General features: G+C 39.6%; 1 protein-coding gene and 1 long non-coding RNA gene across 2 annotated transcripts in view; one reads left to right on the top strand and one right to left on the bottom strand.

Annotated features, from left to right (window-relative positions):
* Nucleotides 1-680, top strand: part of LOC113019495 (uncharacterized) — a 27144-nt gene extending 26464 nt beyond the window's left edge. Inside the window, exon 3 of the long non-coding RNA XR_003272020.2 lies at nucleotides 154-680. This is a non-coding gene — a long non-coding RNA (uncharacterized LOC113019495). The remainder of the gene's footprint in view (nucleotides 1-153) is intronic.
* Nucleotides 1-13475, bottom strand: part of cfi (complement factor I) — a 15541-nt gene extending 2066 nt beyond the window's left edge. Inside the window, exons 1-14 of the mRNA XM_026163206.2 lie at nucleotides 13215-13475; nucleotides 8700-8896; nucleotides 7577-7730; nucleotides 5579-5642; nucleotides 5329-5485; nucleotides 4987-5183; nucleotides 4017-4118; nucleotides 3809-3931; nucleotides 3095-3130; nucleotides 2984-3004; nucleotides 2257-2405; nucleotides 1479-1582; nucleotides 1112-1216; nucleotides 472-647 (exon numbers count right to left, since the gene is read on the bottom strand). Of these exons, the coding sequence (XP_026018991.2) occupies nucleotides 472-647; nucleotides 1112-1216; nucleotides 1479-1582; nucleotides 2257-2405; nucleotides 2984-3004; nucleotides 3095-3130; nucleotides 3809-3931; nucleotides 4017-4118; nucleotides 4987-5183; nucleotides 5329-5485; nucleotides 5579-5642; nucleotides 7577-7730; nucleotides 8700-8896; nucleotides 13215-13274 (1645 nt within the window). The 5' untranslated portion in view covers nucleotides 13275-13475. The remainder of the gene's footprint in view (nucleotides 1-471; nucleotides 648-1111; nucleotides 1217-1478; nucleotides 1583-2256; nucleotides 2406-2983; nucleotides 3005-3094; nucleotides 3131-3808; nucleotides 3932-4016; nucleotides 4119-4986; nucleotides 5184-5328; nucleotides 5486-5578; nucleotides 5643-7576; nucleotides 7731-8699; nucleotides 8897-13214) is intronic.

The raw sequence follows: 13475 nt of genomic DNA, 5'->3' as shown, positions 1-13475 counted from the left end.
ATATATATGCCGATATACCTTTCAGCATTAATGGTGTCTGTTTCTTCAAGGGATCGTTGGGCTAACCTGTGTCAGTGTAGCTCCGGCTTGCTTAGTGATTTCTTTGTATTTCCTACTGCTTCTATCTAACATCTATCTCCTCTCCTTTTACAGGCTTCCCCGGACCCCTGCTTGTTATCCTGCTTTGTGGACCCTGAGTGGATGTGAACGAGTGAGCTTTTAATGGATTGGACTTGGAGTTGGATTTGGGGAAACCTGCAGTCAGCTGAGACTGAAGAAGTCACTTGGATGAGTGACGAAACGTTTCTCCCACAAAACGCTACGTCCAGATGAACAGAATCAGCTTCCGGAGATTTACTTACCTGGATGATTGAGAATGCATCAAGAAGATGATCCCCTTTCATTTTTAACCTGGATTGAACAACATTACTGTTCTTCTTGCAACAGGAAAATATGATTTTTTATCCATACCTGCAGTTCGTCCCCACCCAGAGATACTGCAGGTGTGGTTGGGCTGGAAGAGGTGTGTGGACCAGGGAACACAGACTGCGCTTATTGCTGGATTGTCCACCAAACATTTCTCTGTGAATGGAAGCTTCTGGAGTTTTACCAGAGCGATGTCGTTTTCATATGTGTTGGCAACATAACTGTGAGACATTAAAAAAATTGTTCTTATTTTATTACACATATTTGATTATAAAGTAACCATATTTAGCATTTTCTTATTTCTGTGATATATCTGCTGTTCCAGTGATGGATGTTCATATGTAAATACAAGTAATCTCAGCGAGTCATGAGCTCAGACTTCAGACTTCTCTCAACATTCAGTTTCATTCAGCTTTCTTCTGTCATTGGATCTTTATGATATCATTTACCCACAATGGGAATCCCAAATACGGTCATCTCAGGTGCAGAAGCCTACCTACCCACCGAATAAAGGGGAAGTTGCCTGATAGAGGATGAATTGAGTGTCCTAACTAAGACCCAGTATAAGAAAAATTGGTATTTCTAACTGTGGATCATTCAAAACTGCTTTATTAGAATGAAAAAAGAAAAAGATGTACCTGTAAATGAATGGAGTACATTTATGTATAGATAGTGTTGTTCATACTTTGGGTGGATAATGATGTCCTCAACAGGAACAATGTCAGTTGTGTCTTGAGCTCGAGATTTTTTCCAGAGGGAAAACTTCACTCTGAAGGCACGGGGGTTGGGTCTGTAAACAGCAAGGGAGAAAAATATGGTTATTGCTGACTTCCAAGGCACAGCATGACTTTTAACTGCACTGACCAGAGCATGGGCTTAATCTTTCTGGAAATTGTATCAAATTTACACTACTTTTGAAAGTGAAGGTACCAGGAGAGAAAAAACCTAATGTGTGAGGACTTTCAAAGCAATGCCTAGTCTTAAAAAAGTGTTTTAAAACCTTCAATGTGTTGATGTTAGGAAGGGGGAGTGGTGTGAGAGATTTGTCCGACCTGACACAGTGAGCTGCAGTGATGACCCAGCAGCCTCCGATATAAGCTCCTCCACAGTCAATCCTCTTGTTTTCCTCCAGAGCAATCTGCCACTGGATTTGGGTCTACACACCAACAGGAAGATATGTGGCAGGTTATTCATGTGTTGCTTGTTACTTATGATGACAGTTATCATTCAGTTGTGCCAAATGGGGTGTGGCATTTTCGTGCTAAAATAATCAAGACTTTCTATGAAAACAATGTCATCACAGAAACAGACATGGCTTCTTGAGAGGAACGGTAATGGAATTCTTCATTATGTTCCCAATGGTTTCAAATTTACTCCGTGTGATGATACTCAGCTGGGATTTGAATTTGTGGACGTCTGCTAGAGTAACAGAACTGTCAAGAGAGAAACTGGGGTTTCTTTTCTTTTCTTTTAGTCTATGTGACTTGTTGTTTGGTTAGTTTTAGCCACCAAAGTGATTTGGTTAGGTTTGGGAGTATATCATGTTTTGATTTAAATTTGTATGTCTAAGCAAGGTAGGCATGCCATGACATAGCATTTTGGATTTAACCAACAGGGCTATCATACACTATCATACACTAGGCAAGAGGTCTAGGGCTTCAAACAGGTGGAGCATCTGAGGATCTACAGGACCTTAAAAATCCCTTTGGGTATTTAGCATCAGAGGGAGATCATTATGCTACATTGTAAGAATGACAAAACAAAACAAAACCACATAGTAGCAGCAGGAACGGTAACTGTACTCAAAAAGTTATGTTGATTCCAGCTCACCGGCTTTGCTGGTACTCCCCCGACTACCCTCTTGACTCTTCCATGGGTACTCTTTCCTCGTTGCACCACTTCCTCATCATCCACTGTGGTAGCATTTGGAATGCCACAGACCAGTTTGGCCTCCAGGGCTTTTCTGTTGGCCTTTGTTTCTGGACAAAGTTAACAACACACAAAGCTATATAACGCAGAGTTTTGTTGAAATTCATACCCTGGGGACTAGATATACCTGTATATAAGGTGATCTTGTACCCTCAGGACTGATTTAAAGAACATGTGCAAATTGAAATGAGGGTTACTATAGGTCAGAGGTTCCTAAACTGTTTTTGCTAGGCCCCCGTTTGTTTTAAAAGAAAAATCTTCGTGACTATTTTTTCATACTGCGCCCCCCTGCAATGGCTCAGCCCACATTTTGGGAACCTCTGCAATAGGTAGACTTCCTACTGTTCTAATCATATAGTATGTGAGAGGGTTACACACTAATACTAGTGACTAATTCTGTATTGCAGTTGGCTGTCCAGTGTATCCCAACTGGATTAGATGAAGCTTTGGAATCCATGTAAACTTCTGAGGTTCTCTTATGCCAATGATTAAAGGTCTCCTAAACTGTAGCTAGAAGAAAACTGTTGTCAAAAATGTCATTGTGTACTATAGCATCAAGATTATCTAATCATTGTATATAAAATAAGATGTGCCACCACCTCTGATAAGTCACTTTTAATCTACATACCATTCATTGGAGAGATGTACTCTGAAATACAGGAAGAAAAAATAATTACTGTCATCATCACTAATTAAAACAGTGAAATATTCAAACAGCTGCTGTGAGGATTTCATTTACCTGAATTTTTGGGCAGACCTTTCAGTGAAAGTGATTCTACAGAAAACAGAAACATATTGCTATAAGGACTCGGGTGCATGGAAAAAAAAAACCTGATGGTTGTGGACTTTCAGCTATGAAAGTCATTCACCAGAAGTTAGCGTTTTTCTAACTGTGACAACTATTTGTATTGTAGCTATATGAAGCAAACCACATGACACTATCAGTGTGAACAGGTGTTAAATCTAATCTTTCTAATCTAATCTTTTACTTAAACGTAAAAGATTAGATGACACAGTTAAATTTAGTTTAACGTAATATAAATTTAGCAAAAATGTATATTACAGTAATCATAAGGAGCTTTCAGATTACAGGAGCATTTTCGCAACTTGTATTCCAGACTTACACTGTGTCACAACATAAACTTTTGAGTTACCTAAGTTAGATGAATACTGCTGACATATTCAAGAAAGGTCCATGTTAAACTTGGCTGTGTAAGTAGCAGTAAGTTATAGTAGGAATTTCTGCTGGTATACTGTTCTTGGACCAATTTTGTTCCAAGATGTAACTAGCCTTTATGTAATTGCCAAAGTTTGGGTAGATCAGGAACCCAAGTGAAACCAGTTTTACAAGTGAAAGAAACTAAATTGCAAAAAAACAAAACAAAACAACTTTCTAAGAGCAAACATCTGTTTTTCTAAAACTGTGTGGAAGTAAAGATATGTTGTGCCTTACTTTGCTTTGACTTAAATTTGTTTGATTCATCCTCGCCATCCAGGCAGTCGATCTTGCCATCAGCGAGTGCTTCTTTATGAATACACACTCCCGTTTTACAGTGGAAAGCATTTTTTCTGCACTCTGATAAAAACAATGATTCACATTGTAAAACTTGGGGCACAAAGCTAAGGTAAGATAATTTCTGATTGTGTGTGTGTAGTTTTACTTTTGCAGCACATCTCATCACTTTGGTCACCACAATCATCAATTCCGTTACACGTCTGGTATTGAGCCACACGCTTTCCATTCACACAGGTGAAGGGATGGTCTAAAACAGACAGAAGAGACAAACTTCTTTTAGACTAGATGAGAAAATATTAGATTCTGTTGAAGAAAATTTTTTTTTAATGAAGACTGAGCATCACTGTCTCCAAATTTTCAAATTCAGGGAGTCATGTGAGCCTGATGATGATAAAAATGTTCATGTTGGGTTTCAGAAGCTGAAAGATGGGTTGACAGTTTAGATTGTGAATACAGAAATGTTTATTCAGCAACTCAAATTTTTTGAGAAAGCTCAAATAAATGTCTAAGATCCAATCAAATAAATGTCTAAGATCCAAATTTATACCCAACAAGAAGTCCCTGCTGAGGACTAACGACGTTTAAGGTGAGTTTTTTATTTTTATTTCAGTTAATTAATTTATTCTAGAAGTTCCACTGAATTTTCCAACAATCCATTCATCGTCTGCTACTTGTCTAGGTCCAGGTTGCAAGGGCATACCGGTAGTCTATACATAGACACCCAAACATCCCTCTTCCCAGGCACCTTTTCGAGCTATTCTGGTGGGGGACACTGAAAGGTTTCCAAGAGAGGTGTTATATCTGCAAAATATGTTAGGTCAGCTCTGTGGTCTCCTTATATTTGAACCAGTTCGAAGCACCTAACACCGAAGGCAGGCAGAAGGCATAACGGTCTGATAAACTTTTACTTTTAGACATTAATTCATACACATTCTCTTAATAGTGTTGATTCGGAACAATTTTAAGTTATTTCTAAATGCATTTATGATAAGTACAAGTAGCTTAAGAGCACCCTGAAAACCTTCTTACAGTTTAAATTTACCAATTACAAATTTGTAGGAGTACATTGTTTTCTAACCTCAGACAAGAATACAGTAGAATTACCACATACTGACCTGTTGGTGCTGTTGATTCCTCGTAACAGGTTGCAGTAGCAACTAACGATCCTTTTGTAACCTCCACTTTGTCGTAGATAACACACTCAGCTAAGGACGTTTCATAACCTTGGCAGTAGACACTAACACATCTGTGTGGAAGCTGTGTGGAAGCTGTCAAGGTGTTGTAATCCACTGTGTTTTTGGATGCTGCACCCCTGTACACACAATGTTAGAAGTGTCTGACTCTAATACTGTGGTTATTTGCTGAATTAAATTTTGATTGACTAGCAGATGATAAACATGTATATTTATCCTATATGTTCATGCTTTATTATTCTTAGTTTGTGTAATTTCTCTCACAGTGGTTTCTTCTGTTCCTTGCAAGCCACATTAGCAGCAGCCATGTTCCACATCTTCTTACACACCAGTAATTCCTCCCCACCATTGCTGTCAGGAACAAACAACTTGACTAATCCGGTTTCCTCATCGATTGAAGTTCTGAACTTTGGACCATTTACTGTTGTGAGAAAAAGAGGTTAAACTAACATAAACAATTTGTAGGAATCTCAGAAAGAATCACAAAGCTTTGAATGCATCAGAAAGAGCGAACCATCACAGTCATCCCCAAAGTGGGACATGTGGGATTTCCTGGTCCGGCATGAGAGCGCCATCACCTGGAAAAGAGATTAAATAGAAATTTAAAAATAGTGGCACCTAAATGTGCAATATAATCTAATGTTCTGTAAACTTGTAACATATAGAAGATCAACTGTGTCTTGGTTAGGTCAGGATAAATTTAGATTTTTAGCTAGGAAATCTTAGGAAATCTTAAAAACAAAATGCATGTCTGTGAAGGTTCTCAGTCATCCAGGTCATTGTAGTCTAAAGAGCTTGGAAGGAAAAGCGTCTGGACTTCTTAGAGTTTCTTGAAGACGTTTCACTGCTCATACGAGAAGCTTCTTCAGTTCTAAGAGCAATTGGTGAAGAGCATAGCTGGACTGGCCATCGGGCATACCAGGCATTTGCCCGGTATGCCCGATGGTGGTTTTTCGTTTTTTTTCCGTAACGGTATAAACACTTAAAGGTGGTGGATTGGCCAGATGAAGGGAGATGTGTAAAATAACTCAGTTGTTTGTTGGCTATTGCGGATCTTCCACAGATTCAGTAACATTAGCAAGTGGTGGAGGCCAGCAGGTGCAACACGCTGGCAGGTGGATGACGGAAAGGCAGGAGGAGCAGAGACCCGAGGCGGTGAACTGAACTTCAGGTAAGAAGTTATGACCTGCAGTCTATCTGGGCCAGATATAAACCACGTTTAGGTGGAGTTTATTTTCGTTATGCTGACTTTTTACAGTCAGTTGCAATAACTCGTACTGCGTGCTAGCTAGCATGACGGAGTTTATATACTGCTGGGCGGGTGCTATGATGTTAACTTGTTTTATCTTATTTTATTTGTAAGGTTAGTTATTAGAGTTTCCAACTGTCCCGTAAAAAACGGAGTCGTCTCGTATTGAGGTGAAAAGGAACATTTTGTCCTTTCTCCTTTCACTTTTTAAAGGTTGCCATGTTAGAAAAAATATTTTGCCCTGCCATGCTGTTTATTGATGCGGTAAATGAATGGTTTATGAAAATATATCTAAATCTGTCATCAGTAATCAGTAATGATCATGTCTCACCTCTAGTCTTCTCTGTCTTAATTTCAGGTTTTCACCATGTGTTGTAGACAGTTCAGGAGGTTAACTCGACCAAGCAGTCTACTTTCAGGTACTGTTTAGAATACCAGAATAGGGAGGATGGTGTAGGTCTAAGTTTATTAGATTGATACATATATACCAACAAGACAGTGTACATCACTGTGACAACAGCGTTTGTTTTCATTCAAAGGCTTTATGGTTCTTCCTATAATACCTGGTGGGCCGGTCACCAGTCAAAATGCCCGGGCCCATTTTTTGTCCCAGTCCAGCCCTGGGGAAGAGCCACAGATTTTAAGCCCTATGGGTGTGTCCCCACGACGGTCATGGATCCCTATTGATCGTCTGTCTAATCACATGAGCCAAGGTGTGAAAATGGGTGTGGGTCACAATCAGCCAGGGTTTTGGGTGAACCCATTGTGAAACCTGGCCCCACCTTATCATGTGATTTCCTGAGGTCAGATGGCCCAGGATGTGAGTGGGCGTTAAGGCGTCTGGGAAAGGATCTCAAAACTGGATTATAGATGGCAGAGAGTTGGTGTCGTAAACCCCCGCCTCTGTTCAAAGATGGTCGCTCACAGTGGACATAGATGGCTTCTTTCACTCCTCTTTCAAACCATCTGTCCTCTCTGTCCAAAATGTGAACATTAGCATCTCCGAAAGAGTGTCCTTTGTCCTTTATATGCAGATGGACTGCTGAGTCTTGTCCTGTGGAGGTGGTTTTTCTATGTTGTGCCATGCATTTAAGAAGTGGCTGTTTGGTCTCTCCGATGTAGAGGTCTGGGCATTCCTCGGATGATTTAGAGTGGGGACTAACAACCAGGCCTTCTTGTCTAATATCAGTGTCTGCTAGTTTAGTTCCTGACTGGTTCCTGACTGAAGATATAGCAGTCATACCTAGGACTATAATGAGTTACCTGGCAGTAGGATCGGTAGTTCCTGTTGTCATGGCCACAAACTGGGTTCACATTCTCAACGGGGCACAGATAAGGAGGTTTACATGTGCACTTTCCTTCAACGCAACGCTCCCATGGAAGGCAAAAAGCCACATCACATGATGCACGAGTCTTCCTAATAAATGTAGACCAACAGATCAGGCAGACTGCAAATCACACAATAATCATGCAAAAATGTGATTATTGTGTGATTTGCAATCACACAATAATCACATTTTGAATGGAATAACAGAATAACCTTTTGTGTTTCCTTCATGTCACTTTTATTTTGCTTATCTTTCTATCAAGAGCATTCAAATGTCACACACGCACACACACACACACACACACACACACACACACACACACACGCACACACACACACACACACACACAGAATATCAGGAAGAAATAAATAATCTCACAATCTCCAGGGCTGAAAAATTAACATTAACATTTAAAATAAAAATGGCTTGTCCTAGGAATAAGTAGCTACAGTAAAACCAAGTGCCCCATCTGCAATCACTGGAAAAAATTTAATTCCACTTTAACCTCCTAAGACCTGAACTCTTCCACAGCATTTTTAATTCCTCTTTGATATTTGGGCGGATTGGGGCCTGATGAATGTAAAAACAAAGAATTACCAGATTTTTTTTTTTACCTTACTTTTGTTTTTAAGAAAAATATGAGGATATTCGTTTAAAATTGTGATAGAACAGTAGCAGTATAATGTCCTCGTAAGTGGATATCAGGCCCTTGTAGAGCAAAATTGAGTATTTTAGTCTAAATAACCCAAAATGTGATGTCCACATATGTGGACGCAGGTCCTAGGAGGTTAATTCCACTTTAAGTCCACTTTAAGCTCCAAAAGGGAGTCAGCCCATGTTAAAATGTTCAACTTTTACAGGAGGAATAAATATGTTTTCAGTCTACAGAACAAATCTTCTACAGCACAGCTGTTTAAATTGGATTATTCCTTTGTCTTCATTTGTTTATGGTCACATTTGCCTTAAAAAATCAAGAGAGGAAAGCACTGCAGGTGAGCCGCAAAAGATAACTCCAACCAAGGTGAAATTAAATCACTTAAGCACACAAGTCCACATACCAACATTGAAATGATTCCAGATACTCATTGCTCTCAGGTGTCTCTGGGGCTTTGGTAGTAGCCAGTAGGGTGGGAAATGGGGTTGGTAAGTTTGGTATCTGGATTTTCTGATCCGTCTGCTCAGTCTGCTCGATCTGCTCAGTCACATGGGGCTGATCATCTACGTGTGCTCGGTCACTTTTGTCTGATGGTTTTACCTGGTAAAGCAAAAAACCCATAGTATAGTTATACTGTGGTAGTATCTACCCAAAGCAACACTGGGTGATAAAAAATTTCAATTGTCACGGTTCTGGGTCGTTTCGACCCAGCTTTTTGAATTTCTTATGTTTTGGTTTATTTTTGCATTATGGATTATTTTCTTATTCTCTGGTGCTTTGATCATGATTATAAATAAGTCATGTTTTTGGTGAGGGATTAGTTTTTCGGTGGTGTCTCATGTTTAGTATAGTTTGAGTTCCATGTGTTATATTCTTTCGGTCTGCCTCTTAGTGTAAGGTCTGTGTATTTGTGATTTGTTTCCCGTTTTATTTTGATAGTCCCAGTCTGTTGTCAGTGTGTTCAGTTTTACTTCTTCCCTGTAGACTTCGTGACCCAACATATCCCAGAATGCATAGCGCGGCGATTGTTAGGTTTGTATTGTTGATTGTCATTTATGCTTAGAAATATTTACTTATATATGCTTAGAGTTTTGTAATTAGTTGTAGATTGGTAGAGGTTTTGATCCTTGATAGTCTGCAAACTTTGTGTGTATTAGACAGCACTTTGGGAGCATGAGAGGTCATACCGTGTCTTATTGTTTTATGGTAGGATTAACGTAGTTGCGTCTGTTCTAGTCTAAGTGCTCTTTGTTTAGATGAACTGCAGGACTTCCTCACCGTGTTATCTAGGATGAACCATCTAGGGTGAGGGGGAGGCTACCCTCTTCCTGACCAAGGATGTTTGACCCTTTGATCAGCAGTCCACACACACACACACACACACACACACACACACACACACACACACACACACACACACACAGGCAAGGTACTCTTTGTGTGTATGTAGACGTCATATGTTAATGAACTTATGCATATTCATGTAACCTCAATAAAAGAACAGTGGTACGGGAGAACGGACGAGAGCAACTGGGGTCAAGCGAAGGAACGGTGCCTGTCCGGTTCTCTCCCGTGCACGAGAAACATGAAGAAGCTTGCCTACTTGTGTCTTGCTTTGCAGTGTAATTATATTGTCTTCAACATTCCAGCGGATGGGTTCAAGCTACAAACCTATCAGCGATGGGTGTGGATAATTTTGCCGAAAAAAATGGTGGACGAGGGTCGCCCGAAGAGTAAACTTTAAGTAAGTACTGAATATGATGTCACTTATTTATGTGCAAATGTTTAATAACGAAGAACATTAAACATTACTGTTGGCAACATGTCGGCAAAGTCATGTGACATTAGTGACGTTAGTGACGTTTGTACTAACTTGGTTTTAAAGCCTTTACTTTAAAATATACGCCGTTCAATAGCTGAGCTTAATCTTACAGAGAATGATCAAAGCTCATGTAGAAACAAACAAACAAATGAACAAAAGATTTTCTCCTTCATGTCTGTTAAACAAAGCTGTATGACATGTTTCCAGCTGTTAGTATCATGGTTGCTAGGCAACCTGGGCAGCGCAACGGAGGCTAGACCGTCCCATTTCACAAGCCTCGCACTTGCGGCCTTAGCGGTCTTTAAGTACGCGGCCTTGAGGATTGTTGAGGCTGCGTACTTTAAGGCTGCAGACCCTGAATTGGGATACAGCCATAGTCAGGTTGTCAGCTATGTTCACGTCATGGTTTTTTTTTCCATGTCTCCATGCCAGGTCCCATGTTCAAGGTTTTTTCATGCTTTAATCTTAGTTCACCCAGTTTAGGTTATTGTTTAGTTTCGCCTTTTCCTTTTGTTTTGTACTTCTTTGCCAGCCTTAATAAACAGCTTGTTTTTTGTTAATCCATGTCACATTTCACATTCTGTTTTGTTCTGCATTTCAGTCCCTTTTTAGAATCAGTCTGCCTCAGCCAGACTGTGACAACTACATGAAACTCACAAAACTTCTTTTTCTAAAAGTACGTTTTTCAATGAGTGGTGAACGGCTGTGAAGTTAAAACTCTTTGGAATCAGGTGATTCTTTTTATAGACCCTGTATTTTACCTTTATGACCTTTATAATGCTCCAAATTTTCCAAGGTTGGAAATATCACTGAAAAGCTGGGTCTCCTCTCAGTATATTCCAGTCAAACTACCCTACCCTCAAAAGTGTAGATTGGTGCCCCCCAACTGGTTTGCTGGTCTTAAACTTGTGATGGTTCTATTGGTATTTAATACTGGTTAGTCATCAACATTGTCCCTAAAGTTTTCTTGGCTACATCACTAAATAATGAAGAGTCAGTTTTTCAAAGATGGATTAAACTTTGTCTTTGGTCATAACCTTATTTCAGTGAGGGTCTTCATTTGTTGTACTTTGAGTGTAAATGTTATGAATGTATGGAAAACCTACTACAAATCCATTAATTCATCTATTATCTTGCACTTGTTCAAGATAATCACACAGATTTGCAATCTGATGAACACTTTGGAAGGCAGTTTGGGGGTTCAGTATCTTGCAAAAGGAGACTGGAGCAGGCAGGGATCGAACAACCAGCCTTGATTAGTAGATGACCTGCTCTAACTCCAGAGAGACAGCCACCCAGTGAGGACTCCCTCCAGTTTTGTGCGCCTGGAAAACCTGCCAAGGGAGGGAGGCATCCCGATCAGATGCCTGACCGCCTCAACGTCATGATGTAGAGATGCAGGTTGTACTCCTCATTCTCCTTGTTTGGGGTGGCTGTAGCTCAGGGAAAGAGCAGGTCATTCACTAATTGGAAGGTTAGTGGTTCCCTGACTGCTCCAGCCTCATGTCTGCATGTTTAAGTGTTTTGTTTTGTTTTTTTGTTTTGTTTTTTTTTAAAAACCCACAGTGACACAAAATTTGTAGCTAGATAACCCTGTTCACAAGCAGGCAACTGAAACCCTTCCCTGGGGCTCAGGCAGGACTGGGCAAAACCCCAAAAATAAAAATGGCTCTTCAGAGGGGTTGGCAACTTGCAAAGATAGTCACTGGGGTTGAGTGACCTGTGGGGTGGGGCCAGCAGGTCTGTCCTGGACAATAATTCTGGGGATAAGACTTTTTATGCTAATCTCAATGTTTTCTCCCGCACTACAACCCACAGTAACTAATCCATGCCCTTCTTTTGTGGACTATAACCCCCTTTATGTTGTTTGTTTATGCTGCTACTGGATGACTGCCAATAAAAGTTCATTTGGTTTGGCCCCTTAAACACACACAACCTTTCCAAACCTGAAGTCTTATCCATATTTCTGAGGTCGTTTCACTGATAACAGTCAGCTTTTACTGGACCTGAGAGTAGAAATCAGTAAAGATGGCAAACGTTTCGCTCTCCTGTTAATCACCAGTAGCTCCCTATGGCCTATCTACCACTTAACCTTTTAATTTGATGAAAGCTTTGTGTAGACTTCACCAAGAACAGGATGGAAACTGGATCAATTTAACAGTATGCAAACAGATTTTTTTGCTTAATGCTTAGTCTGGAACTGGATTTTAGTCCAAATTCATAGAAAAATGGTTTATTCATTTTTTTTATTCTTTGTTATTTTATTTGTTTGTTTTATTTTATTTTATTTTATGTTATTTACAGTTTTTAAAGTTAAAGTAGCCTACTTATAATAGGAATTTCATTAATCCCACGTAAGACTCCATATGTTAGGTGTAAAGTTCATTAAACTGTCTGTTTGGTATTAATAAAAATAATTGCTAAATTACAGAAGATATGCAATTTAGTTATGTAATTTTTGTCACATTTGACATTAAATCACTTTATTTATTTACATCTATTGGAAATACTAGCCTGTGACCTCTGTTATAAGGCTTAAACATATTTTGCAGCTTTTTAAAGCAACACACGCAGCTGCATTGGTGGAAGTATGTTGCTTCAGGTGGGCAGAAGGTCAAAACAACAACTCGCTAACCAGGCTACCTGATCACTCCATGGTTTCAACCAAATTTGAGCACTTTTTGGGTCTAGAACATCTGGATACTGTTGGTGATTAAGGTAAATAAATCATATATGGGCATATGATTAATAGTACTCGGGATGCTTGAGGTGCCTGTTTGATTCAGTCCAGGTTTTTCAAACTCAGTCACGCTGACTGATTACATTTGCCACAGTGAAGCCTCCAATTCCCCCAAAGCCCAACCTCAAATGTTATTTTTATAAATTTGCATTCAGATCTAAGTGATTTTACAAAACAGTTTTTATAATAGCCCATTTAAAACAGAAGTAAAAGTATAGCAACTGTAAATTCTGTAAATTTGCTAAATCTCAGTTACAGTTATTACACAACACAGTACTGAATACTGGCCTCATTAGCCATGCAGTGCAACTCTGATCAACAGATCAACAAAACTGATAAAAGAGAGGCTAACTCACCATTTCAAAGTTAATGAAGACAAGAAGTAGCAAGGAAACAGAAACTCTGGCAGATCTCATCCTGGCAAATGTAACGATAACAATGAAACTGTAAAATTGCTCTCGTCTTTACAGTTTTGGTCCCTCAGAAATGTTTAAACGGGCAATTTGTAAGGCATAAATCTCTCGAAATAAGTTGCAGCTACAGAGAGTTATTCTCTCTGTTAGGGAGCAACGGGTCTCTTCTGCCCACTGATGTCGTCCCCAATCAATCATCAGCTT

Source organism: Astatotilapia calliptera, chromosome 3 (assembly GCF_964374335.1).
Source record: "Astatotilapia calliptera chromosome 3, fAstCal68.1, whole genome shotgun sequence".
Lineage (NCBI taxonomy): Eukaryota > Metazoa > Chordata > Actinopteri > Cichliformes > Cichlidae > Astatotilapia > Astatotilapia calliptera.
The sequence above is the reverse complement of the archived record's forward strand: the minus strand, read 5'-3'. Positions and strand labels throughout refer to the sequence as shown.